This window comes from Galendromus occidentalis, unplaced genomic scaffold (genome assembly GCF_000255335.2).
Source record: "Galendromus occidentalis unplaced genomic scaffold, Mocc_1.1 scf7180000075950, whole genome shotgun sequence".
Lineage (NCBI taxonomy): Eukaryota > Metazoa > Arthropoda > Arachnida > Mesostigmata > Phytoseiidae > Galendromus > Galendromus occidentalis.
In genome coordinates, this window is record NW_003803940.1 from 227892 (window position 1) to 253299 (window position 25408).

General features: G+C 51.4%; 7 protein-coding genes and 1 pseudogene across 7 annotated transcripts in view; 4 read left to right on the forward strand and 4 right to left on the reverse strand.

Moving 5' to 3' along the window:
- Nucleotides 1–6891, forward strand: part of LOC100901239 (aryl hydrocarbon receptor) — a 58435-nt gene extending 51544 nt beyond the window's left edge. The window contains exons 3-11 of the mRNA XM_029113029.1: nucleotides 460–548; nucleotides 2053–2055; nucleotides 3239–3328; nucleotides 3965–4103; nucleotides 4245–4318; nucleotides 5191–5485; nucleotides 5615–5756; nucleotides 5883–6748; nucleotides 6836–6891. Of these exons, the coding sequence (XP_028968862.1) occupies nucleotides 460–548; nucleotides 2053–2055; nucleotides 3239–3328; nucleotides 3965–4103; nucleotides 4245–4318; nucleotides 5191–5485; nucleotides 5615–5756; nucleotides 5883–6748; nucleotides 6836–6852 (1715 nt within the window). The 3' untranslated portion in view covers nucleotides 6853–6891. The remainder of the gene's footprint in view (nucleotides 1–459; nucleotides 549–2052; nucleotides 2056–3238; nucleotides 3329–3964; nucleotides 4104–4244; nucleotides 4319–5190; nucleotides 5486–5614; nucleotides 5757–5882; nucleotides 6749–6835) is intronic.
- Nucleotides 6892–8406: 1515 nt separating this feature from the next.
- Arp6 (Actin-related protein 6) lies at nucleotides 8407–9996 on the reverse strand. The gene is made up of 4 exons (XM_003738408.2): nucleotides 9763–9996; nucleotides 9391–9582; nucleotides 9100–9300; nucleotides 8407–8985 (listed from the first exon to the last, which is right to left on the reverse strand). The coding sequence occupies exons 1-4, from the start codon at nucleotides 9976–9978 to the stop codon at nucleotides 8407–8409; spliced, it is 1188 nt and encodes a 395-aa protein (XP_003738456.2). The 5' UTR covers nucleotides 9979–9996.
- A 507-nt stretch (nucleotides 9997–10503) lies between these two features.
- Nucleotides 10504–11966, forward strand: LOC100901523 (WW domain-binding protein 11). The gene is made up of 2 exons (XM_003738409.1): nucleotides 10504–10794; nucleotides 10926–11966. Exons 1-2 carry the CDS (start codon nucleotides 10567–10569, stop codon nucleotides 11964–11966), a joined length of 1269 nt encoding a protein of 422 aa, XP_003738457.1. The 5' UTR covers nucleotides 10504–10566.
- Nucleotides 11967–12058: 92 nt separating this feature from the next.
- On the reverse strand, nucleotides 12059–13667 carry LOC100899393 (enoyl-[acyl-carrier-protein] reductase, mitochondrial). Its single transcript, XM_003738395.2, has 4 exons — nucleotides 13466–13667; nucleotides 13002–13209; nucleotides 12724–12913; nucleotides 12059–12623 (listed from the first exon to the last, which is right to left on the reverse strand). Exons 1-4 carry the CDS (start codon nucleotides 13644–13646, stop codon nucleotides 12129–12131), a joined length of 1074 nt encoding a protein of 357 aa, XP_003738443.1. The 5' UTR covers nucleotides 13647–13667; the 3' UTR covers nucleotides 12059–12128.
- Nucleotides 13668–13902: 235 nt separating this feature from the next.
- mRpL27 (mitochondrial ribosomal protein L27) lies at nucleotides 13903–14651 on the forward strand. The gene is made up of 2 exons (XM_003738396.1): nucleotides 13903–14242; nucleotides 14377–14651. The coding sequence occupies exons 1-2, from the start codon at nucleotides 14043–14045 to the stop codon at nucleotides 14597–14599; spliced, it is 423 nt and encodes a 140-aa protein (XP_003738444.1). The 5' UTR covers nucleotides 13903–14042; the 3' UTR covers nucleotides 14600–14651.
- A 146-nt stretch (nucleotides 14652–14797) lies between these two features.
- Nucleotides 14798–19502, reverse strand: LOC100899676 (acyl-CoA oxidase 1). The gene is made up of 10 exons (XM_018641683.1): nucleotides 19238–19502; nucleotides 18040–18184; nucleotides 17507–17663; nucleotides 17237–17357; nucleotides 16938–17122; nucleotides 16552–16772; nucleotides 16240–16465; nucleotides 15782–16133; nucleotides 15467–15660; nucleotides 14798–15368 (listed from the first exon to the last, which is right to left on the reverse strand). Exons 1-10 carry the CDS (start codon nucleotides 19362–19364, stop codon nucleotides 15111–15113), a joined length of 1986 nt encoding a protein of 661 aa, XP_018497199.1. The 5' UTR covers nucleotides 19365–19502; the 3' UTR covers nucleotides 14798–15110.
- A 2548-nt stretch (nucleotides 19503–22050) lies between these two features.
- On the forward strand, nucleotides 22051–23298 carry LOC100899815 (DNA-directed RNA polymerase III subunit RPC7-like). The gene is made up of 4 exons (XM_003738398.1): nucleotides 22051–22106; nucleotides 22297–22443; nucleotides 22585–22801; nucleotides 22922–23298. Exons 2-4 carry the CDS (start codon nucleotides 22297–22299, stop codon nucleotides 23131–23133), a joined length of 576 nt encoding a protein of 191 aa, XP_003738446.1. The 5' UTR covers nucleotides 22051–22106; the 3' UTR covers nucleotides 23134–23298.
- A 248-nt stretch (nucleotides 23299–23546) lies between these two features.
- LOC100899951 (DNA/RNA-binding protein KIN17-like) lies at nucleotides 23547–25402 on the reverse strand (annotated as a pseudogene).
- Nucleotides 25403–25408: the final 6 nt, after the last annotated feature.

Sequence of the window (25408 nt, forward strand, 5' to 3'; positions counted from 1 at the left end):
GTCTAAAAGGGCGCGCTTTCCGTTGAACGAATTGTCGTTATCCTCATTACGTCCATGGAATCAGAACGCATCATTAGCTCCACGAAGCGAATGAAAGAAACCGTTGTTTCCGCTGCGGAGTTCGTCGCAACGCCGAGCCCTGGTGCAAACGCTCCATCATAAACGGAACGAGCCTGGCGTTCAACTACTGAGCTTCCGAGAAAATCTGAGGAAGCGACCGGATCTCTTTATCGCGGAAGCACGAGAGACGTTGATCAAGCTATTTTTCAATAACTGCGATGCATATTCATGCAACAGTCCTTTCGACGCTCGGATACGTTCCTTACCGCCTTCAGATCAGAGGTTGATGATATAGCAATCCGCTCGTTTTTTCCATCACTGGAAGAACGATTCCCTCCCCTGGATAGATCGAGAGTGATTGACGAGGGAACTTAATCGAACCTTCTCTTTTCGTTGCAGCATCTCAGTCGCTGAGTGGACTACATCAGTCAAAAACCCGGGACATGATGTACATCGAGTCATTAGTAGAGGGAGATCTCATCCTTCAGGTGAGCCTTTTCAACGCCCTGCTGTTTTAGTCGAAAGTCTTCCCAATCAGGCGGGACACCGGATTCGGGAATGATTCGGAGGCATAATCTGCAAAGCATCCCTCCGTCCTTTGCGAGGAGTCGCCATAGAAACGGCTTTGTTGCAAAAAGCTGTTCCTAGCCTTCTCGGCCGCTCGGTCGCTGGGTTGGTCGCTTGGTCGGTTGAGCATTCCCCCAAAAGTCCCTGAAACCCTCTTGCTCCGTACTAAGGGTTCGGATAGTGCAAGCCAGCGCTTGTGACTGGTGGAGAGGATCGCGAGGGGGCGAGAGGCGGCCGCCATGGGAACAACTCTCATTATGACAAGTCAGCGGCGAAGTCACCCGGTCCACTCCGTAAGGAGCCTGGATGAACTCTTGGAGGGCCGACCGTGTTTTTTCTGTTTCGGCCATCGGGCGTAAAGCAGAAGGATCCATCGACTCGATCTGAGGATGACGTGAATGTCCGACCGTCTGTCGGACAGAAAATCCGAACTTCGATATCTCAGTCGCCGGGGCTTGCGGGCGAATTGTCGAAACATGAGTTAAAACATCAAGAACGCTTTGACTGGCCGAGATGTGCATACAGAGTAACCGCTTGGGGACAGCTTACGGCGTGGCGGCCTCGAATGCAAATTCAAACCTACCTACGTTCCAAAACTGCGCGAAGGAAGGCCCGCGAGAGATATTCGAGACCGGAAACAAATTGCTGGCTGTGGGTGGGAGTAAAAGACCACAATCATCAGAACGGCGCCGGTTCTTCTCCGTTCGTTCGCTCGCTCGCTTGCTCGTCCGCTCGTTCGCCTATTACACCAAACTGCCTCTTCCTCGTACGTTCTCCTCTGTCGGTTTGTTTTCACCCCCGCGCGGGTTCTCAAAAGAACAGACATCTTTGTTGTTGTTCCGCCGCGGCTCAAAGAGACTGAGCGAGCGAGTTCCACAACCGGGAACCGATTCCCCTAAAACCACCATAACGACCACGTATTTCCAACTCGGGCTCCTTGAGGTTTCGAATTCCCAGAGAATCCCTCGGGAGGAAAGATATGCGTCTGAGAGATGGGAACCCCTGTCCTTGCCAGGGTCCGCGTTCCCGAAAACTCTAAAATAAGGGATGTCGGATTCCGGAGCGATGTACATATCTCCCGATACGTAGACACGTAAACCCTGGTTTAGACTCTCCTCGAGTCGAACGTCATTCCGGCGCGGCGTAGAATAATCCCCCTTCCGTGCCGGTGCGCCACGGTACCAAAACCGAGTTGGGAGCATGAGGATTCGATTCCTGATCGGAGATGTTCCAATTCGAGACTTTGCGTTTGTGGGGAATATTTCGGGTCCTTCTCGCTGGGGCCGGCATACGACCGCCGCGCCGTTTCGATCGATCATCCATCGCGTTTTGGAGTTTTGCGCTCCGAAACAAAAAAACCGAGAGGAACAACCGGCTTGGCACATCAATCGACTCCGATGTACGCTCACTGCAGCAATTGACGAGCAGGTAGGCAAGGGAGCGAGCAAACAAATAACGAAACTATTACGGCCGGCGAGTCTCTACGGTCCTCCGAAAGGCATCAAGCGTTTTGGGTCCAACTCGGAGGACACATAGCAAGCGGCAACCGACGGGGGACGAGTGATCAAATACGAAGAATGAGCGCATGGCGTGAGCTTCGGAAACAACATCGACCCAGCCTTGATCTGGCCCACAGCCGAGCGAGCCCGAACGCCGCCGCCGTCGCGGCAGCTGCTGCTGCTGTTGGTGGTGGTGATATACTGAGAGACCCGTTCGTTTTCTACGAGTAGGTAATGCACCGTCTGTGAAGACTGATACCCCAGTGCTGTATGGGTATTCCATGGTGAATGAACAAGTAGAAACGCGAATCGTTCGGGAGAAAGAACATTTCTCCCAAATTCCTCTCTGGATGAGCTCTTCCGGATCAGCGCAGAGCATTTTTTCGGGTCGCACAATAAGGCCCGCGGATCGCTTCAGGTTACGGAGCGCTGTAAAATAATTTCAATGGACCTGCGCACTTGTCCCGCGCTGACCACGTGCGTCTCACCTGTGGCCTTGTTCCATGACTGGAGCGGCTGTCTGGCTGCATGCCTGCCCGCGTTGCCTAATGGGCCCTTTATGCAAATTCGCGCCGCAAAGCGCCGCGTAGGAACCTGTGAGCGGGGGGATGTCAGGGAGTTGGAGAGACAAGCAGCCGTTCGTGACGACAGGAGGGGTGAGAGGCTCCAGACTGAGCGCAGACGTTCGCAGTCTCCGTCGCGTCGTCTGATGTGATTATTCCATTCGTCGCCATCTCACTTTCGCGTACGTTTCTCATTCTCCGTGGTGAACTCTCACTGTCAGTCAATGGACCGATGCGGATTTCCCACAACCAACGCTGGGAAGGGGATCGGGAAATTTTTTCCTCACGGAATACGAATTTCACGCATGGGGAATGGGATGCCAGAGCCCCTGGAGCTTTGAATGATTGCAATCAAGTTGTGGAATGAATTAATAATCGGGTCTCTCGCGGGACTTCGACGCGAATCCGTCATTCCTCGAGACTGTTGACGGGATGTCTTGACATAGATCATGGATGGGAGAAATATTCTGTCTCCTCGAGGTCAGCAACTGTCGACGGGACGGACTCCATAGGAATAGCGGAATCATTCATGAATTTCATAATTTTCAGGCCCTCAACGGATTTCTTCTAATTCTCACGTGCGATGGAGAAGTGTTTTTCGCCTCGCATACAGTTGAAACATACCTAGGTTTTCATCAGGTAAGAACATAACTCTGCTTTACACGATTCGTTTGGAATGGAAATGTCCAGGAAGCGTCGGATCGGAAGTTCACAATTTAGCGTCGAGAGCAGGGAGCGATTCGCACCCCGCTTTGTGACGGAAAAATTATGTGGAGAAATCGATGAGCGAATCTGCAGGCAAACCCCCTCTCCTTGAGCGCCTGAATATGCCACCGATATATCGTTGGAGTCGTTGATGTTGACGTCGGCGTCGTCTTCACCATCGTTGACCACAAGGTGTTCAGTGCGAAGTACCCACCTAGGGGCGTGGTGGAGTTGTAGCAATGGAGGCAGAATAGAGTAACGGATAATTATAAATAATAAAGCATCACCTGGGTGGCGCCTTGTGATTCGCCTCCTCCCTTCAGGCCATCCGCCCTGGTTGGCCTGTCTTGCTTGCTAGCTAGCTAGCTAGCTGGCTCGGCCGTTTGGCCTTAGGTGTTCGCTTTCTCGTGCGACCATGGTGCTGAATCCAGGAAGTTTCCTCGAGACTGGCGTCGAGATTTCTCTCGGATCCAAGCTTCGATCTGACCAACGGGAATCAGACCCCGTATTTCGGGCGAGGAGCGAAATAACCTCGTTTCCCATTCTGACGCTTAATATTTATTCTTTCAGAGCGACATCTGCCACCAAAGTGTTTTTGAGTTGGTGCATTCTGAAGATCGGGATGATCTCCTGCGCTATTTAATGTGGAACTCACAGTTACCTGCCGATCGTGCGAATATATCCGTGCAGCACATGCTGCAGTCTCCAGGTGAGCCACGTCCTCCCTCGAGCACGCCTGCTGGAGCGTCTCTGTTGTGCTATGCCCCTTCTCGGGTCTTTTCCTTGACCAATACGAAATCTTCTTATATTTTTTTCTCGTCCTGCACTGAAAATAAAATTCCTCTTACAGAGCTCCACCGACACCTCGAGAGAAACTTCACTGTCCGATTCCGATGCTTGCTCGATAACACGTCAGGCTTTCTGGTGAGTTTATCAACTGTTCATTGTTGAGCTTCGTCAAAACCCCGCGAAATCATAGTCGGAGTTCTACAATATGCGGATATTCCACTGCTGACATCAAGCACGTAAACATTATTCAAAATTCGATCATATCAGTCGCGAACAGAGATCTTATCGCCTGAAATCGCTGTGTGTGCGTTGGCGAGCGCGGCCATTTAGAACCGCTTGAGTTGATACGGGTGTTGGTCAAGCTTCGTCGCCATCTCGAATCCAGACAAGGTCTTCACCGAGAGAGAATTATCGATTTTGTGCCTCGCCGGCCTGTTTCGCTGTTGGCTGTAGGGGAAGTTGGGGAGGGGGTACCCGCCCCCGTCAATCCGTCGGTCACGCGGTCGCTCGGTCCGTCCGGCCGTTCGTCCGTCGAGTGCAGTCGAGTCTCGATGCAGTTCCCACTCGGATACCTAAAGCTAGGCCGCTCGCTCGTTTGGGGGGTTCTCGTTAGAACGCTGTCAACGGCCGCAGAAATGGCGTGACTGGGGCCCTAATCTTTGTGTATAGTGGAGGACTCCGACCGAGCAAACGGATGAATGGATGAAATTGGTGCCAACCGACCTTAGCGAGCCAGAGCCCACATCCGCTGATTGTCTCTGCTCCTTAGAACTGGTCTCTGATGAAAAATCTATACGTTTTAAGATAATTGCAAAACTTCTGTTGATCGAACCCTCCACAATACTCGCTCGAACGACCGGACGAGCAAGCAAGCAAGCAAGCTGGCACGGAAACTCGGGGCTTGCAATTGATCCCTCGGGTATCGATAATGTTTCCGCTCCACGGTCCTCTTCGCATTTAGCTCGATCGAGCTACTCTCGATAAGAGATTCGTTGCCTTCCTTTCAGCGTTTGGACATTCAGGGTCGCATCAAGGTTCTTCTCGGCCAGAACCACAAGACGGAAGATCCTCCACTGGCTCTGTTCGCGGTCTGCACACCGTTCGGACCACCGTCATTACTCGAGATGCCTCAGAAGGAAAGCATGTTCAAGTCGAAACACAAACTGGACCTGTCCCTCGTGTCGATGGACGCGCGGGGTAAACAGCTGCTGAACTACACAGATCAAGACATCGCCAACTTTGGAGGTTACGACCTCGTTCATCACGACGATCTCGAATACGTCGCCTCTGCGCACCAAGAACGTAAGGGCTTTCGTAGCAGGCCAGCTCTCTTCCGTTCATCCCGAATACATCGTGCTCATAACACGATGAAATTATGCCCCGGAGCGTCCTGGATTCTCTGCCCGAACTCACGCGAGACTTTTCCCACAGTTCTGAAGACAGGCGCGTCAGGTTTGATCGCGTACCGTCTCAGTGCCAAAGACGGGAGTTGGCAATGGCTCCAGACAAGCACTCGTCTCGTCTACAAAAACAGCAAACCGGACTTCATTCTTTGCACACACAGACCGTTAATGTGAGTGCCGAACGAGAGATCCGGGGAAATGGCTATCCGTTTCATATACAGGCTTTTCATTTTTTGCACAATGAGTCCCATATGAAAATTTTGGAGCTTTCAAACTGATGAGGGAATCGTTTCCAGGGAGGAGGAAGGCCGCGACCTACTGGGCAAACGGACGATGGACTTCAAAGTGACCTATCTCGACACCGGACTAAATCAGCTGTTGTCCGGCTCGATATCCTCGCCAGACACTCCACCCCTGTCGCAGGACAACACGACGAGACTTGAATCCGAGAAGCCCAGGAGGAAGTACAAGAAGGAATCGCAGTCGATGCAGGTGGCCAAGAAACGAATCAAAACGGCCATTTCGCCCGACGTGTGCACAGGAATGCAACTGCCACCGGCACCTGCTTACCACTTGCCTACTGTCGACCCTTCGGAGCCTGCCTACAACTCCGTTTACCCCACCTACACTCACCCGGAGCTGTCCAGTTACCCTCAGAATTTTCTTTTCGACAACTCGCGTCCTTTCCATCTGGCGGCCCCCGAGTTTCTCCACTATCGACACCATCTAGGAGGATATTATCCGTCGGAGTACTCGCAGTATTCGCCTTTCACGGGCACGTACGAGCACGCAAAAGACACTTTGGAACAAAAATACGAATCAACGACAGGAACGACGACCGTGCCCTATAATTCGAGTCTGCTCGTGCAGACCGGCGCGCATCCGCACCTCCCGCTCCTGCCCGCGGCCGCCGAGCCGATCAGAGTCAAGAGTCCGGCATCTCCGCTGCTAGACAGTCGGCAGAGCGTCCTCATGTGGGGCAGAGGTGCGGGGATGGGAGCTCACCAACTCAATGGGGGACCTCAGCCCGTAGGAGTCTACGGCGTGATGGACAACTCCGTCGAGCTCCCACCGCCGGCGTACACCGCCGACATGGTTTCTTCTGAGGCCACGACCGGTTGGCACCATCAAGAAGTAGCTGCGCCCTGGCGACCTCATCTACGTGAGTATCCCGTTCCCTTGAATTTTCGCGATCCTAAAGCTTCCGGGCCCGGACGTCCCATTGATCGATTGTTCCTTCCTTTTGCAGCGGCCGCTCTCGGTTGAAATGGGTTTTCGGATTCCAAGTGGAATTGCTAGTCATTATGGAATACATATACTGTACATGGATGTATTATTACGTACGCGGCGAAGTGACGGCCGAACAACTTCTGACCCACGTGACTTTAGGATTTTAGAAAATAATGTAAAGCGGAATCTTAAGAACCAAGCTGACCCGAGAAGGGTGAACTTCACGTCAAGGAATGAAAGATGGACCATACAAGAGCAGCCGATTAAATTACTAGGAGACACTGTACATAGCGTGTACCTATACAGCGAGGAACGGCGGAAAGTACACACACTTGAAACGCGTGAACGTTCCGACGGAGTGCCGGATCACTTATGCAGCAGTCGAACCTGATCCGAAAAAAACCCAAGTATCTAAATAATGATGGACTTGAAGAAATTGTTCCGCCTTTCAATTGAAGACGATGTGAACGAGCCCTCATCCGATTGTGCGCGTGACATTCAGCGTCCCCCTTAATTCTGCTGAGCTCCCCTCGGAAACAGCAAAATCGTAAGATTCACCTGCCACGTTCCTGTAAGACTTCAACTCCATTCAGGGACCGCGGGTCTTCTGCGGTTCTTGGGGTGGGAAGAGGACGAAGGTGGAAAAACTGCATCGCAACCGCAAGAACAATGAGTCAACCAGTTCTCAGACCGCTCTCGGATACCGGCGACAAAGGCATTTGATGGAATACAATGTTGATCTGTCCCAACTAAGGCTTGTAAAGTTTGAATATCTAATTAATTACGTCTATGAAGAGGAAAATGATGAAGGTAATAAATAATAAAGGAAAGATGAGACAATAATCTATCGCACGAGCGCATTCGATTGTGTTTTCCCTTATGCCTCTGGATGATCTGGTTCTTGAACGTAGAGCGCTACGACTTCTCAAATCAACGTCGAGAACCGCAAGATTCTAGGCATTCATGAGAAGGTACGTGGATATTCATGAGATAGTCCTAGAAGATGTGAGGGGCAGTAAAATGGGAGCCGCTCAGCGTAGAGATGCTCGAGCTCCTTCATTCCTCGAACCTCTTCACTGTTTCCCCTCGACTATTCCGTCACGATCTTCCTCTTTCATCGCTAAGACTACGGACATCATCCCGTAAAACACTCGGTATGCATTAAAATGCACGAAAATCAGTTGGATTTGATGGAATGAGACTTCCTCTGAAACAGGTCGATCACCGCGTCCCACTATCTGCGCGTTCGCCAGACCCATTTCGAAAGCCACGAGACCAGAGCTGTCTTCTGAAAATTTTCCCCGCTGGCTTCCCATTCTCACCAGTCCTGGGCATCGGTATCGACGCAATTCAAGGAAATAAATGATGAGAGCTGGGATGAAACTGCGATCTCGCAGGGTACCAACGAGAATGCGCACATTTATTCGGAATCCAAGCGAGCTCCAAGGGGAGCGAGCCCGCGATCTTATATTATGTACAGAGAGGAATCACATTACGCGGCAGACACTGCTTTACAGAAGAATACTTCGATTCTCCCACGAGGGGCGAGAGCTTCGGAAAGTTTTTCATAGTCGGTTCTCCAAAATCTCTTCAGAGCAGATTATAGAAATCCACGCAATAGGCGATCCCTTGTTCCTCATAGAGTTGTTTTGTGATCGCTTTATCGTCAAGATCTTCTTTGCAACGCGCGAGGGCCTTGCCGCCCTCCCAAGCCGCATTGATAGGGTTCTCGCATGTTACATTGATATCATAAAATTCAGGGATGAGCATTCGCAGATCTTGGACGAGTCGCTCCTTGAAGTTGGGGAACATCGCGTTGCCGCCCAATAGAACGATATTCGAGTACATATGAGATTGAACTTCTTTCGGGAGGGCGTTCACTGAGTGCATCATAGCCTCGGAGATGCCCATCTGCTCGATGCCTATGTCTGACGGGTTGAAAAGCAGCTCTGGCGTCTGGAAACGTTCTGCGTTCATTCTAATGATTTGCTCGGCACTCGTGGCCTTCCCCGTCGTTTGTTCCGGAGGTCGAACGTAACCCCTCTTGATCGATGTGTAATCCGGAAGAACGTAATCCCTCCAAATTGTGTTCTCCCTGGAATTCCCCAGAGCTGCCATTTCCATCTCTCGATGAAAATCGAGCGATACGTAGCAAACATCTTCTTTGACCTGTCGACCGACGGAGAGGAATGCTTAGAGCCCGGGTGGGAGTCGAGTTGATGTTGAGCATCCCGCAGAAGGGGAACCAAAACAATTGTGCGAAGAAACAGAGAGCTCATTCACCTGATTGACAACATAGGTCTCGTCCATCACGTTCAGCTGCCTGTAGGAGAGAGCGTCCTTGAGATAGTTGGTCAGAGCCTTGCCTCCGATATTTATTCTCCGGATGTTGTCTTTGACACGTTTCTTCTTCACGTAAGGTACCACGTGACTGAACGAGTAGCCCGAGTCGAGGACCGCACAGCAAAGCTTTTTCGGATTATCCTGAAACGCCGAACATAAGTCGTGAGCGTACACAGGAGTGGGGAACATCCTAACTCCAATTCAACCCGTCAGAAAGGACGAAATCCTCACGATTAGGTATTTGTAGGCCACGAGCGAACTCGGGTTCATGATGCTCAGCGATTGTGCGCCGTAGTCTTCGAAGAAGATCTCCGTGATATTCTCTTGGATTGAGCAAAAGTTGAAATAGGGTTCTGTCATGATGATTCCGGTGGAGTCGAAGTCTACGTTGAAGCAATCTTTGCTGAACACGTAGTCCCAAACCTGGAGTGGAGGACAAAGATTTGAGAATTCGGTCTCTCCCGAAGCGAGACGCTCCTCGGAACGTCCTGCAGTAGCTGCCTCCGAGGGTTTCTCTGTATGACGTATGGGTTGCGCGAGGACTTCTCGCATTCGGGGGGTTCTGATTCTTTGCTCGCAATAAATTTTTCGCATTGTAATCACCTGTTTTTGAACCTCCCAATTCACGAGGTAACCTTTCTCATGACACAGAATGTAATACAGGGAGGACATGTCCTTACAGTCTTCCAGTTGATCACCGATAAACCTTCGTCTAGTTTCTGACTTGGCTTTGGTGATGCAGTTCGGAATGACTTTGGGCTGGGCATCCGTCGCGAATCCAGCCTTCAGGGTGGACGCCCCGTTATCGAGAACGAACATATTCTGTGGTTGGGAGCTCATCACTGCGGTATGCAGGGTATATATGTCTCACTTCACAGCTCGAAATTAGCCTCGCAAGACACCGCAATCGTTCCAGGCACAACACGTGGTCGACCCTCCTCCTGGCAGCTGTCACCGGACCCTAGAAAAGGTCTTCATGTGAGGCTTTCGAGAGAATCGCGGCAAGTCTCTGACTCTGAGCGCCATAAGAGCGCTCCTCACCGAGCCGGCTGCCGCGTTCATTTCAAAGTAGGGCATCGATGCAGCTGCTGGGCGGAGACGGGCAAGCGACTGTCTGCAGGGATACGATCGAAGAAGACGGGTTAGCTCGAGGATTCCGTATCAGAAATACGCAAGCGTACGGTGGTGTGGCATGCGGTCCCAAAGACATCGAGCGATCTCGAGATCGATCCCTGCAACCCGCCGCGCCGACGTCCCCCATCCCCCGGAGAAGGTCGAGCGGTCTCATCGAAGCGCTGGGAGAGGGCTCCTGTTTGAGATTTCGTCGAATGTAAACAAAAATAGACAGAGTTGAACAGTCGAGCGCAGAAGTTGTGGCTAACTCGAAGAAAGTGTCCAAGCTGAAAAATGGGTCGAAGATCGCTCACATCCACCAAAGGTGGGAAGTTCATGAACCCCACGGACCAGGCCAGGAAGGAGGCGCGGAAAAAAGAATTGAAGAAGAACAAGAAGCAGCGTATGGCCGTCCGACAGGCGGTTCTCAAAGGCAAGGACCCCCAGCAAATAATTGAAGATCTCATCAAAATCGATGAGATGGAATACAATATCGCAGCGCCTCCCCCGCTCTCGGAAAAGGTACGTGGATGAAACATATAAGCCGTCGGACCGGAGAACACATGCCATTCGGAATCCGCTGTGAAAAAGTGATAGGCGAACAAGTCTGACGACTTCTGTCAGAGTCCCCATCAATTGGATTTCGTTTTCAGGTTCTCACCGATAAGCGTCGGAAACTGATGGAGACATTCGAAAGAGTCGAGACACTATACAAGAAGGAGGATCAGGAGAAGTACACTCAGCTGAAATCTATGTACAGAGAATACGAGAACAGACGGAACGAGCTTGTCAAGTACTTTGAATCTGTGAAGCAAGCGGAAATGGTCACCCCCGACCAGATCCCTCTGCCAGCCCCTCTGGACTTTGTTCAGGACATTCCTATGCCCCCGATCGCACCCCCTTCAGCACCGCCGAGGAGTATACTCAAGAAACATCCAAGCTCGTTCTTCACGAACATGCAGACCGTCCAGGGGAACACAACGTTCGAAGTCAAGTCCAAAGCCCCCGGCGTGCCGATCGGTCCCCCGCCGGATCTGTCGGACTGCTCCGATGGGGAGGAAGAAGCACCACCGGTAACTCTGACCGCGCCCAAAAAGGTCCATGCCACTCAACTCCAGGCGAATCCGGCACCTCACGTCAGCGCCCCGGTCAAATCGAAAAGCGATAAGCAATTGAGGTTCGCGCCTCAGCCCACGACGGCAAAGGATGAAGTGCTAGAGTTCCTTCAGCAGCTCGAGAAGGTCCATCAGAAGGAACAAGCACCTCCGATGCTCCCTCCTCCTCCCGCGCATCCCATGGCGATGCCTCCCCCGCCCATGTGGAATGCCTACCCCCCAGCCGGCCCACCTCCTCCGGAATTCATGATGCCCCCAGGAATGCCTCCGCAAGCGCCGCAAAGAATGTCGATGGGTCCGCCGCCGAAACTTCCGCCCATGTCGCAACCTCCTCCTCCGAAATTGGCAAAGCTATCGACCGCGGGCAAAACGACGATCCAGGCAAAACCCCAGATGCGCAGCCTTCAACAAGAGGTGGTGAAGTTTGTTCCGACCCAGTTGCGTGTCAAGAAGGGCAGCGAAGTCGCCAGACCCCCTCAGAAGCGAGATCCGCAGCCACCGCCACAGCAACAGCAGGACAAGCCCACGAAAGACGATGCTTACGCCCAATTCATGAAGGAGATGCAGGGCTTGATCTAGTTACTAATTTACGAATACTGTACATAGAGTATATAAAAGTTAATTTTTCCGGTCCGGACGGCAGAAGGATCCCCACAAGAGAAACGAAACCTCTCTTTATTTTACAGAAGGATAATTTCTCTGAGCAATATAATCGGAACCCTCTCAATCCGGGAGAGTCTGCTACATATTGACTAGAATTTGTTTCGACGATGTGAATCCTTCCATGCTTTTCCGCACGGCCTCCTGGTAATTCTGAAGCTTGTGTACGGTGTGTCTGGGGGGCAATAGTTTTTTGTCTAGAGCCATCTTCTGCAATTCTTCGTACATGGAATCGTCTTCGGGTGAGCCGGAATTCTTCTTAGCCCATCTAGTTCGCCAGAAGCCTCTAACCCGGAGGTCTTTGAAGATCAGAGCTGTCGCGGAAGACACGACGGGCTGTTTCGACATTGCCCCGTAGGTGACCACAGATCCCTCGTCTGCCACGTATCTCATCATATCCGAGCAATTTCTGCCACCGATGCAATTTAGCGCAAGGCTGGGCATGGGGATCTGCTTGAAGAGATTTTTCATTTCGGGGAGTCGAAGCTCCTCCTCGGTGATCACGTGGTCGGCCCCCATGGCAATTAATTGCTGCTTGAGATCTGCAACGTCGGGTCGATCTCGGATGATGTTGACCTGAAAGTGACTCGATTCGGAGTCTCGATATGACATCTGAATCTCCCCGGTAGGGAAACGACCTGCACGCGACGTTGTTTTCGTCCAAAGCTGAACTTACGGTTTTGATGCCCCACGCTTTGGCGATTTGTATCACGGCTTGACCCACCGCGCTATTGGCGCCGTTCTGGATGACCGTGTCGCCTGGCTTCAGTTCCACGAAGTCTTTGAGCATTCGGTAAGCCGAAGGCGGATTGACCAACATCGTTGACGCCATCACAACGTCGAGCTGATTCGAGAGTTTCCGCAGCCTGACGGAAAAGTTTCGATTACAATAAGTGTGATCTGACCAGGAGCCTTGAACTAAGTAAACTTAAGCGCTGGGGAAGGAGCTCGCACCCTTTCTCTTCGGCAACTCCAAATTCTCTCCAGGTCCCCCACGCTTCCCCTGGAAGCAGGACCCAGTCTCCCGTTTTGAGTTTCTTGACACTGCTGCCCGTTTCAATGACTTCTCCAACACCTTCAAGACCGGCTCTAGCCGGCAGACTGGGTTTGATACCGTAGGTTCCCTGTATCAAATTGATGTCCGACGGGTTGATGGGCGACGCTGGAAAAATGTTTTACCTTCAAATCAGAGGCGGCCGATTAATGAGCTTAGATATTCTGTTCTCCGGTCCGCAAGTCTGGGGATATCTCTCGGATGAGAAGTCTCCAAGTGGAGCGCGTGGCTTCCAGCGCCGAGCGTCGCGTGAATCTCCATGGGAAATCGTCAGTCTTGCCCAAATTGTCTCAGCCCCCCCCCTCCCCCCTTCCTCGAGACGGGGTGCCTCGAGAGACTGACGGATTGCAGGTGGTTGACCTACCTAAAATTTTGAGAAGCACCGATCCTTCGGAAACTTTCGGAACTTCACAGGTTTCATGTTTGAGGACACTCAGAGGGTCTCCGTACTCATCGAACTTCACAGTGAAGTTCGATGCCAGTCTGACTTGAGCGAATCGCGCTTGACCAATCCCGCCAAGAGCTCTCCGAGCGCTGGGTAACATATTCCTTAGCGAGCTTCCGGCAGCGCAGTGAAGTTTCAAACCGGAACCCTGGTGCAGGTGCGCGACCCGATCATAGAAGCTTCTTTCAGACTTCCATGCAATTACACGCCATTCCAGCGCACGAATAGGTCGCGGATCCAACCTCCCAGCTAGCTTTGATTAACAATCGCGATTCGCGATCATCGCCGAGTAGGAATATCGACCGAAGTTGGGATTCTGAGTGCTGCAGATCGAAACGAGAAGAAGCTTCTATGCGAAGCGGTGGAACGAAAACATCGTTCGCGCAGTTCTCAACTCCTAGGCTCCGATCTAGAAGAGGCACGGAGTGGTTGATTCTCTTTTCCTGTCAGCGTGCGCAGTGGCATTGATCTGGGGGCTCCTGGGCTCATCTGAAGAATGTTACCGAACCTGAGGAACACCTTGTGTGCCGCCCGGAGCTGTGTTTTTGAGCAGGTCCGTAACGCTAGCGCCAGGTCGAAGGGGAATCGAGCGTGCCGACAGGATGGAGCTCAAAAAGGCCAAGAGTACGGTTATAAACTAAGGTCGGGACAGTTTGCTAAACAAGGAGTCATGCTGGTCAAACAACGACTACCCAGGTGAGTGTTTTACAACGTTCCGGAGAGGAGTATGAACATCGGTGGGATGGTCGGATCGCCCGCGATCGGAATATTCTCATCTGCAAAAGAAAGCTCGAGTTCCTCGTTGTCTTCACTGTGTTCTCCATTCGCAGGTTCTTCCCCGGCTTGAACGTGGAAGTGAGAGGCGAGAAGCTCTCGCTACACGCGATGGTACCAGGCAAGGTTTTCGTCACAAGAGAGAAAGTCAACATCAATCCCGAGTGTGCAGTTGCGAAACATTTCGACGATCGATATATGGATGCTGTCTACAAGAAGTACTATCATGTGGTTCCCGAGCCTCAGTACAACAAATTCCAGCTAATAGCGAACATATGAGCTCCGGTTGTGTGATTTATAGGAAAATAAAAAGCCTTCAGTTCACAAGGGAGCCTACGACTTTCTGTAGCCGTATAGATACGGTGCTTCATGGTCCCGGATGGCACGGAATCGACTCAGTAGGAAGCTCGCGACTGATTCAGTGTTCAGGAATCCCCATCGGCGTTTGTCACCGAGCCAAGGAAAACCAGTTTTTATTTATTTTCCGTAGAAACGGTCGTTCGAACAGTTTTATTAAGTCATTATGTTCGGCAAGTGCTCGTTCAAAATCCGCTCAGTCGTCGGAGTCCCGAATAATCGTAACGCGGGTCACAAAAGTCCGCGTAGTCATACCTACCAAAGGTTGGGGTGTGGGAATACTACACAGGGGATAGCGACTGCTCGAGCAGGCAGACCTCGAGGTTCTAGTTCACAGCTCGATCTGATATAAAGGTTCGCAGCTGACAGTGGATATTTCTCAATAGGGAGGACCGCACCGTCGATTGCCCATTCCCTCCTCGTGTCAGACTCCTTACAGCTGACTTTTGAAGAGGGGCTCCAAATACTTTCCGTAGGCGTCGACGACTTGCTTCTTGTTGAGAGGTGATTGGAGAGCGCACTCGTACATGCGTTCGTACACTTGTCCATCGTAGGCTCCCAAGGCCGAGCTCAGAACCATGTCGTGAAGATCGAACGAGTCCACGAGAGGCACAGCATTCGGTCTGATATCGTCGAGGAGACGAGTTATCAGGTCAGACATCGATGTGATGTCTTCGGTTTTCAAGCCCACCTATGAGAAGGGAGCGAGGAATGAAGCTCATGTGACCGGGAATAATTCCTCCACAGGTATATCGGATGCATATTCCCCGGAAAAACTCATCCTCTCACCTGGAGGAACCGTCCGAGATTCTCGTAAATCCCCTGGAGGAGATAGAGCTGGCAAATCTGAGCTAGAACTGTTCGCAACTCGGGGGAAATCTTGTTCTGGGCGACCCACTCGACGTAGTTCTTCGCGAGGTAGTATTGGATACAAGCATGGGACGCTCGGCAAAGATCGACCTGACTCGAATTCCAGGCGTTATCTGTAGAAGAAAAATATGAGAAATCGACTGCCCGTATCGGTTCCCCCTTCAGCTGACTGTACGACAATGGGCCACGAATTCGTTACGCAATCAGAAGATCGAAAGGTCAGTCATGGCTTACCACTGGTCAGACCTTCCGCCTGGAGACGCTTGAGTTTGGCCTCGACAAAGTACAGCTCCCTGTGAGCCGCGGCGGCGTAATACTGAACGAGATGCGAGGCGCCTTCGAGTCCGTACAGCTGTTTGTTGAAGGGCTGCACGGGCGAAGCCACTGGGTTCAGCAGGAACTTGAGTTGGGAGTGCTGGCCCAATTTGTGCTGACCCGTGAGGCACTTGAGCAGGAAGCGGGATGTCTGCAGGTACAACACGGTATTCTCGCCTTCATAGGTGCACGCGGCCACAGTGGTGGCGTACAGGCGAGGCAGGCCGGAAATCAGCATGAATCCGTGGCCTCCGCAAGCGAGTCGGCACACCTGGGGGAAATTCCCAGAATGTCAGCGACGCTTCGAGCCCCTGTGCGAAAACTGTTGATGAGCCTCAAGCCAACCCGCTGGAAGCCGTGAGCCTGCATCTTCTCACCTCGATTCCCTTCGATGCCTGGTCGGAGCAGAGCGCCTTCAGGCCGGACGAAATCGCATGGAGTTCCGGAAGGGTGTCGAGAACACCACGCTCCAAATCCGTGTTAGCCTGCTTGTACATCTCCATCAGAATTGTGAACATACCGCGGAGCACGTGACACAAACCGATCAGAGGGAAGAGTTTGTACCGCTGTGCCTGATAGTCGAGGATCTGGGTTTCGCCGGCCCTGGAAACCAGGAGTCACGTATCAAGAAACGCCTTTGACCGTCGAGTGGTCTCATTCGCTGACAGGGTTTTTCGCACATTCCTTACCCAGCAACGATCTCCGATTGCCTACGAATCGCGGAGTAGCGGGTGGCGATGGTGACGGCTCTCGAGATGTTGAACGCCAACATGTCAAGGAGGAGCACCCTCACGAAGACCATGGTTCCGTAATTCAGTTTATCGGACCTCGGTTTGATGTAGGTGCCGTCAGGGGTCACTTGGGCGTTTTTCATGAGCATATTGTCCCGAGGAATCCGTACTTTGTCCAGCTGAAAATTTATGGCAACTTTGCGTCAATGGAGTCCTTCCTCCAGATCTCGGGGCAGTCGGGATAGGTCGAGATCGGATGAATTCGGCGGAGAACGTTGGCGGATCTTTGAATGGCGATGACCCGAATCTCGAGACCGGAGAGAAAAACCGAAATTTAGACTCACTTTCAAGAAACCGTTGTCTGCGGACCGCAGTCCCATCTTGGGTCCGATCTCTCCGACATTGATTCCGGGAAGGGGTTGATGAGTGTTCAGATCTCTGAGTTGCACCATGAAGGGATGGATTCCGTAGCATTCGCCCTTTGTCCAGAGTTTGGCCATCACAACGGCGTGATTGGCGGTTTTGCCCACTGAAGCATTGCACGCAGATTAAATTATTAGTCTTCTCAGGAAGGGTTCGGAGGTCCCGGGGATACATTCACAATCTCGAGGCGACGGCGGCAGGACGAAACTTGGGAACTTACAACTGCCAGGCCACCATTTGATCGAAGACAATTTCGGCGTTTCCAGAACGAATTCTTGTGTTGTCTCGTCGTAAGTAGCCGTCGTCTCTAAACCTCTGATGAAGGTTCCGTGCCCGAGTTCCTAAAGCAGAAGTCGAATCTTTCTTTTCTGCACTCGGGACTGAGGCTCGGCGATTCCGTCAGAATCTATTAATACTCAATCGACACAGATATGTGTGTACGCCGGAATAATTCCGCTGAAGAAACGCTGGCGCTTTCTAGGGGCCTTACTGTTTGCGCATACGATCCTATAATTCGCATCGTCAATGCATCGGGCAGCCACTTGGCCTGCTGTTCTTCATTGGCGTGGCCCATGAGCGCGGGGACGAACATGACGAAATGCACGTGAACCGGGGTGGCATCGTGCAGGATGGCGTCAGCGACGGTCCTGCGCAAAAAAGAAAATCAGAAGTCGAACACGATATCGATTCTGAGTCATCGCCACTTTTCTGCGTCATCGGAGCCGAAGGCACCAAAGCTAAAGTTCGAGCGGTCGTTACGAAAGACGAAAAAGAAGGCATCTGATGAAATCTGAACAAGGCGCACAATGGTGCGTTGGCAATAATTTGAGCCGCTCATCTCATCCACTTTGATTTTTCTCGCTGACCGGCTTTTCAGACCGGCGATGAGGCGGATGTGTTTACCCTTCAACTTTGGGGACCTTGACATGCTGCGTCACCATGACCGATCAAACTTTCAGCGGCAATGCGAGGAACTGATTGCAAGGCTCTTCGGAAGCATAGTGAAACCGTTTTCTTACTCACAGGATTTCTCTCGGGTCGGACAGGTCCAAGGCTTTCTGGTAGATTTTCAGAGTTTTTGATAGAGCGTTCTCGTACGCTTCCTCGTGCGACAAGTACACAGTCGGGATCTCATCTTGGAATTGTGGATCGTCGTGGAAGAGTTTTTCTGGAGGAAAACGTAAGTATGTGATGATACAAAAATAACTAAACCGTATCCAACCTGATGTAGATGCTCTCATCTCTCCTGTTCCTGGTTCCGCTCATCTCATCAAATCAATAAAGACTGCGCTTATCAGAAGCCCGCATCACATCTGTCACTGAATCAGTCGAATACCCAGAGCTGATAAAAAGAAATAACTCAATATATTTAAGCCCCAGCCGGTCATCTTTTCACGATTGTCGAAAATATAAAAGCTGAACGATGCCCCATCAAAGCGTCGAGGGAGCTCTTCCGGAGACGGCGTCGATTCATTCTACCCAGATTAGGATCGCAGATTGTAACGCTGAATCGTTTCCGACAAAAAGCGACAATCGCTCCAGGGAGGCGAAACTCTTCCGAGAGAAACAGCTGAATCTTCTGAGATCGAATTCCTCTCAATCATGGCAATGCTCTAGAAATTCATCGAAAAGTCTGCCGACTCTGTTAGCTATCGACGGAACATCTCCATTGGGGACTTTGGTAAGGCATGAGCGTAAGGCACGGCGATTCATGAGCAGACGCCCGACTGGCAAAAAGTTCACGGGATTCACGGGTCGAGCCACGATTTCGATCCAAGCTCTCACGCTTCTAAGCCAGGATAATGAGAAAAGATAATTGGGGGGACGACATCCGAATCAAGGACCACTGCTTTCCGTGGTCACAGTACGCTTTCCTCGGTGACAAAGCAACGAACCGGATCTTCCTCCTATGTCAGGGAAGCTTCCTTCCGGCAGCGTCGCGTACTACCATGAATTCTAAGACAGCTTCCCGACCCGACAGCATATGCCGTCGAGCTAGGGTTCGACTGATAGCGGAACCTAAATGCTCATCCAGGGCGAATATATCGACTGTCAAGTACAGCTGACCTCATTCGGAAGCACTATGAGCACATCTTCACCCGTCGGGCAATGGGCTACAGGAGCAATATGCTTCCGGATAGGGCTATCCGGATATTCCGCTACAGCTCATTAATCCGATAACGCATTCCACTCTCGAGCACTCCGACATGGTTTCACCTACCGAGTTCCTTCCTACGCTTGGTCTTTTCCTCATCTCCATCGAGGAGGTACGTCAGCTCCAGAGTTTGGAAAGTCGCCTTGGCACGCTCCTGGAGGAGTTGGTCACAGACTGGCCTCTTCCGGTTCATATTGGCGTGGGTGGAAAACAAAGGAGACGCAACGAGGAACCGGGATAACAGATAGCTACGCCGCTGGTTCTTCGCTGAGAAGACGGCGGTGGCGAATGACACGTCTTCAGTGGAGAATAGAGCTCCGCCGAAAGAAGGAAAGAATCCTCGCAGCTTAGCCCAGTGGTTGTCAAGCCTTTACTCTTTCCACCCAGTGAAGTCGCTCACCGCAGATTCGGCTTACCCGGGGACAAAAGGGAACATCCTGCGGATCTGCGCAGAGTCAAGGACGGGCGCGAGTCTCAGAGAGTTCATCAGAGCAGTCATGGATGCCGGGCGGAAAGTATCGAGTTCGAAGGCTTCACGTGTTTTGCTCCTCGGTTCCCGAGTTCAGGGGAGCCAAGGAACCAGATGGCGCGCAAATTCAAACACGTCATTCGTGGAAGACCGGAAACTCCCGCTCGAAGGGATCCCGATCGAGGCTCCGGTCCGATCAGAGCCGAGAACAAGCGGTCCAGCCTTCCGCAAACAGATTCGACATCCTTCTGGACGCCAAGCGACCGGCTTTGTACAGAATTTGATCACGGAACAATCCTCACCGAGGAGCTTCCAAGGCTGCAATCATCAATCTGAACATTCACCCGAGGGTTGTAGCTCTCCAGAAAATCGGAATTGTTTCGCGGGCGGACAAATTGACTCCCCCTGAGAGCCGAGGTATGGTCGCCGAGGGACTCCTTCCGTCTCGGAGCATGGTCCGATGGAAGCTCGCGGTAAGGGGCATCCATCCCTTGTGTTTGAATATGTACTTAGAGGCCCGCGGGATCTAGAATCCGCAAATGCGAGCCGCTCCGCCTTGTAAGCTCAAATTCGAATGGTCTGTGCAGACTCGGTCAGGGATGCCTTCAGATCTTATTTCAGAAACGTTCATACGCTCCTACTCCACTGAGCTGAACTCCCCGTTCTCTCGCGAAAAACTACTCTCCTCAAACTTCCGCATCTATCAACAAACGTCTGTTGAGTTATTGATGAGGCGAAGATTCGGAGTAGCGACGCAAACTGGGTCTCTCCCTAGATTATCTTCTGCAGTCGGTGTTACAGACGATCAGGGAAAAAGCCGGCACTAGCGGTTAAAAAATATTCATAGGTATGTTGGGATCCAGACTGCTGCCATGTGCCTTCCGCACTCTCTCCCCGACACAAAAACAGAATACACAAACAAATAAACTTGCCGCTCAGCGCCCAACGCTGGATCGGTGCGCTGCGGCCGCACGCTTCGCTTCATATAATGTAGTGTCCAGGGGAGTATGAAGGTTTTTTTCTGGGAGGGGCCAGCAATGTTTTCGAGGTGAGGGGGGTGGCAGATTGATGGCGATGATGATCCCCATAGAGCTGTGGGGGTATGGCCCCTTGCCCCCCCCTTACTATAAGCTACTGGCTCTCCGATTGATGCTTCTCTCTTGTCACGTCTCGCTGCTATTCCCTCCCTAATTCAGTCGAATGCTGACTTACAGTGCGAAGGATTTTACGAAATGATGCCGGCTTTCCATTGTCACGGAGTCGGGGTTGACCGCTGTGGATTCGGCTCCAACAGTTCCCGAATTCCCGAGCATTGCGGCCTCAAGGATTGAAATCACCCATGACGAATTGATTCCCGTTCCGTTTTATCGCCATTCGTTTCATCAGCGGAACTCATCAACTTTTTGAAATTGCGAAGGTCCGAGATCAAGACTGCATTGCCTGAATCGCAATGTGTCGCCGTCTCTACGCAGGTCCGTTGAGTCTCCTCCGCATCGGAGCGGAATAGATTAGGCTCAATGAATCACACCGTGTTTTATTCTCCGAAGAAGCGGAAAATCAAGACCCGACCAGGGTTTTGGCTACATCAGCAACATCCGGGGCGATATGAGAGATGGATTTCGCCTTCATTCCTCGACGTCCTGGATGGATATAGACTCTGCCGTGAAGAAGGTCTACGATACGGACGCTCACAATTAGTCCCTCATCCCTAGGACACAGGCTATTTGATCAAGGAAGCGCTCGAAGGAGAACGTACAGGCTCGCGCTCCTTGTATGGTCCTCATTCACCGCGGCACGATTCCGGTCCTCGAAGTAGGTGAGCAATCCGCGCACCAGAGCCATTAGAAGGCCTCAGGTCCAGGCTCGCGTCCTCGACTCGCTTCGTTCGCGCCGACATCCAAAATTTCATGCTGCTGCCGAATCGGTGTGGAATTTCTCCATGGAACCTTCGCGGAAGTTGTCGATATCGTTGGCGGAGATGGTGGGTTGTGGAAAGGCGACAGCCGCTCGGGAGCCCGGTGGCTATGATTACCGTAATTCATGATAACTCGCTAAATTGACAGAATCTCAGGTTGTCGGAGTTTTTAGTGTTCCTCTGGGAAATGGTCGGGTCTTAACCATCTGTATTATTCAATATCAGAAGTTGGGAGGGTAGCCCTCCCTGAAGCTCCCAGCTGGGCTCATCTGAATGACAACCGATCCCATACCAACAGCTCTCAAGATCGTGCTCTCAAGTTGCCCCAGGTGGAGCTGATTCCAACTTCCTTGCTATGTACGAGCCGAATGGATGGAATAAGACAAAGTACAAAGACAAATAATATTTAGGGTACTCCGGAGGAGAGCAGGGTCTCCTACCCTTCCCATAATCGTCTGCTTCCAAGCACCGCCTCTCTCAGTGTAGCCTGTTATTGTGTTCGATTCCCATGCAAAGGTTTTCGGACGCCGGATATCTGCTCGTTTTCTGCGGTAAGCGCGACATGATTAAGTCATTTCATCTGTCTCATCGGTCCGAGTCTGAACTCAAGAAAGATATGTAGAAGTCCAGATGGAGCGCGACCGCGTCCTTCTCTCAGCTGGGAAGTCCTCCGGTCTACGCCTCCGGAAGGTCTTCTCGAGCGTTCCTATATCCTTTAAACATTTTTCTCCGTTCTCGCAGATGCCCCCGAAACCGAAATCAAATTCGTCAATCGACGTGGCTCGCTTGGGCTTCACCAAGGGTGAAAGCTTGCCTCAGATTCAGACAGCTCCTCCCCCACTCTATCCGCCGCTATCGCAAAAACCAGTGCCTGGTATTCTAGAGGAGGTGAGTTCTAGCGTTTATTCCTCCAGAGAATCCGCGTATGCTGAAATTATCATTTGCGCGACGAATACACCCGTGGACGTCGACAAATCAGCTGTAGAATTATGTTTCTCGATGAACTCAAGCCGATTGTTTCACTCCTAGGAAATGAAAACGATTGCCACCATTTACGATAGACTACGGACAGAAATTCGAGAAGACGCCTTCCATGTACGCCTCGCTGAAGAGAAACCAGCCATAGAGAGGTATTCCGATCAGTTGGATTACGGAATGTCAGAGAGAAAATACGATTATCGAATGGAACTCTTCCCTGCCGTCCTCACGACGAAGACCAAGAAAAAAGTCGTGAAGAAGGCCAAAGGTAAGACAAAAGGCTGCTCCGTAGTTCACCTCAGGAACATTTCAATGGCTCATTCGGATAGATGCGTGCACATCAACTCGAGATTTTCTCGACTAACTCCCGGAGTCATGGCTGTTTCAGATATCAATTTGGACAAAGTTTTATCGGAGGATAAAGATCACGACGAGGAGAAAGGTGAAAATGAGGAGGAAGCCGAGGACGAAGAAGGGCAGAACAATGAAGACGACGCAGACGAAGGCGTGGACGACGACTACGCGGATACGTACTTTGACAATGGCGAAAACTTCCTCGACCCGGATGACGACGCCTTAGAGGAATCCGCTGTTTTCTGAGTTCGTCGCGATAGGATCGTCCAACTTGTACATATGTATAGAGTCTAGAAAAATGTAAATGGGAACTTCCGTTGGCTCGAGTCCAAATGGGGTCCCCTGGCTGTTATCTGAGCTTCAGTTTTCAATATCCAAAATCCAGTCTGGAAAAAGATCGAAGCTATGTCTCTGTATTTATCTGATTTCTTGAAGCCGACTTCGTGACCATAGCTAGGAGGGACGACTGATTACGAGAGAACCTGTCGATCGGAGTGGGCGTCTTAATGAACTGAGCATCGTGCCAAGAAGCTCCGAGTGCACATGGAATCTAGATAGTCCGCGCTGATTCTGCTCAACTCTCCGGGCCCCGGAAAACCAACCGGCGCTTCGAGAGCTGCTGCTCTGAAATGCATCTCCGGCTCTCTGCTCAGGGGTGGAAAAGCATTTATTTACAGGAATGAGCCACAAGCTACGCGCTCAGTTTTGAAAAGTCTTCGTATTCTACTCCTTTCACAACGACCCCCGTCTTGAGCTTGAGGGTGGCACAATATCTGTCTACATCAATATCCTGGAGCGTCGCTTCCTGGCCGTTGTAGGGGCCATTAACAATTTTTACTTTGCGTCCAGCAGATGGTATGACCGTTTCGCAATGAACTTGATCGAGCTTGAGTTTCACGCCGCTCTCGATGAGTCTCACGAGAGCACCGTACCTATCGACAACTTCCTGGAATGAATGGAGAGAGGATTCGAATAGGGCGATTATTCATGGGCTCCGACATTGCAAGCCTGACGTGCAGCCGGTGAAGAATATACGTGGACCCGTATACTGCTCCGTCCAAGCACAAACCTCCGCCTCACCGGACTGATTTCACTCACCTCCACAACACCCTTCTGCTTGTAGTATTGCTCCCCAGCATTCTTAGTGATGACTTTCACCACGATCCCGGGGTGGAGCCAGTGATCGTTGCGCTTTCGCTTGCGTCGAGCTTCCTCGATCATTATCTCGTCCAGAGCCGACTTCTTCGAGGACGAGGCCTCTTGTTTCCTCGATCGATCCTTCTTCTCCAACCGAGCAAATGGATTGGAGGTCACCTTAGACTCCTGACTGCAATCAGGGGAGCAGTTAATCCTTTAGCAATTCCGACTCTCGAAGTTCGTTCTTTTCGATTCAATTAAATTCCCCTGATCCATTCCCCTTTACAGAGGCATGAATTTCCAGGCAGACTCGTTTAGGACGCTGATTCCGTTTTTTCCCCAGACCCATGGTTTCGAGGGCTTCGGCTCGGAGTGTTGCCACTTTCTCCGTGCTTGTCCTATCTTTTCTCTCCACTACGCAGTCAGCGATATTTTTCCGCCAGGCCTCGACAGTCTACCGACAAGAGGCAGTCTCAGGAGGAACAACGGAGAAATGCTGCGAGGAATCTCGACCTAAGCAGTATACCTAATCTCGACCTAATATGCAGAGCTCCCCCTTGACCCGAAATTCCACCCGGCAAGCCCGGCCTCTAGATTCTAGACTTCGATCCAGATCATCATTTCCAAGCGGAAAGCGATTCATTTCACCTTTTCTCGCCGGCGGGCTTGCTTCCACCGAAAGCAATGACTAGCTTCTCGCCATCGGTTTCTCTGAGCAAGCGCTTGTCTTCCTCCGCTCTCTCTTCTTCGTTCGCATTCGACGATGCCTTGAGTCGATCTATTTGTTCCTGGATGAACTTATTCTGCCTCTCCTCGTCATCGAGGTCCATCTTCCTCTTTTTTGACCTACGCTCATCAGCGAGTATGGCTCCGAGCTCCGGTCGATGTATGTCACGAACCATCCCTTCTCGGTCTCATCGACAGCGCATATACCTGAAAAGTTCAGGGAAAACGTTCTGACTCCCCCGAACAGAGAAGTTTGACCGACATAGTGCTATCGAACCTGAATACATGCTCAGGCTTAGATAATATGTCACTGACCTTCTTTGCCAAGCCACTTGACGAAAGTTGTCAAAGTAAGCCACTTGGTAGAGTTCATGTGCACGTGCTCTTTGAATCGAATGTATTCCTGATAGATCTGATTCGAGTGTACTCGTTTCCCACCGTATTGACGTTTCAAAATATCCAGAAAGCCTTCCTTGAACTCTCTGTAAATAAGGTCGAAAGATCAGTCAGCCTTAGAGCAGCTCCTAATTGAGGCGAGCGAGTCATGTCTCGGTACATAATATATGTTCAGGTAGGTAGTACCTACTCTGAGAAGGAGTCCAAGTATTTATCCGGGTTCTCCGCAAAGNGACAGCAATTGACGCTGGTGTGATTCGGA

Excerpts from the sequence above, each read along its gene's own strand:
- mRpL27 (XM_003738396.1), top strand. The coding sequence starts at position 14,043 with ATGTTACCGAACCTGAGGAACACCTTGTGTGCCGCCCGGAGCTGTGTT. Across the intron at positions 14,243-14,376 it reads GTCAAACAACGACTACCCAG|GTTCTTCCCCGGCTTGAACG; the intron begins GTGAGTGTTTTA and ends CTCCATTCGCAG.
- Arp6 (XM_003738408.2), bottom strand. The coding sequence starts at position 9,978 with ATGTTCGTTCTCGATAACGGGGCGTCCACCCTGAAGGCTGGATTCGCG. Across the intron at positions 9,583-9,762 it reads ATTGGGAGGTTCAAAAACAG|GTTTGGGACTACGTGTTCAG; the intron begins GTGATTACAATG and ends CCTCCACTCCAG. Across the intron at positions 9,301-9,390 it reads TGGCCTACAAATACCTAATC|GATAATCCGAAAAAGCTTTG; the intron begins GTGAGGATTTCG and ends TCGGCGTTTCAG.
- LOC100901523 (XM_003738409.1), top strand. The coding sequence starts at position 10,567 with ATGGGTCGAAGATCGCTCACATCCACCAAAGGTGGGAAGTTCATGAAC. Across the intron at positions 10,795-10,925 it reads CTCCCCCGCTCTCGGAAAAG|GTTCTCACCGATAAGCGTCG; the intron begins GTACGTGGATGA and ends TTTCGTTTTCAG.
- LOC100899393 (XM_003738395.2), bottom strand. The coding sequence starts at position 13,646 with ATGTTACCCAGCGCTCGGAGAGCTCTTGGCGGGATTGGTCAAGCGCGA. Across the intron at positions 12,914-13,001 it reads GGAGTTGCCGAAGAGAAAGG|GCTGCGGAAACTCTCGAATC; the intron begins GTGCGAGCTCCT and ends CTTTTCCGTCAG. Across the intron at positions 12,624-12,723 it reads AAGCGTGGGGCATCAAAACC|GTCAACATCATCCGAGATCG; the intron begins GTAAGTTCAGCT and ends AGTCACTTTCAG.
- LOC100899676 (XM_018641683.1), bottom strand. The coding sequence starts at position 19,364 with ATGAACCGGAAGAGGCCAGTCTGTGACCAACTCCTCCAGGAGCGTGCC. Across the intron at positions 18,185-19,237 it reads CAAGCGTAGGAAGGAACTCG|AAAAACTCTTCCACGACGAT; the intron begins GTAGGTGAAACC and ends GTTTTCCTCCAG. Across the intron at positions 15,661-15,781 it reads GGCGGAAGGTCTGACCAGTG|ATAACGCCTGGAATTCGAGT; the intron begins GTAAGCCATGAC and ends TTTCTTCTACAG.
- LOC100899815 (XM_003738398.1), top strand. The coding sequence starts at position 22,297 with ATGCCCCCGAAACCGAAATCAAATTCGTCAATCGACGTGGCTCGCTTG. Across the intron at positions 22,444-22,584 it reads TGCCTGGTATTCTAGAGGAG|GAAATGAAAACGATTGCCAC; the intron begins GTGAGTTCTAGC and ends TTTCACTCCTAG. Across the intron at positions 22,802-22,921 it reads AGTCGTGAAGAAGGCCAAAG|ATATCAATTTGGACAAAGTT; the intron begins GTAAGACAAAAG and ends TGGCTGTTTCAG.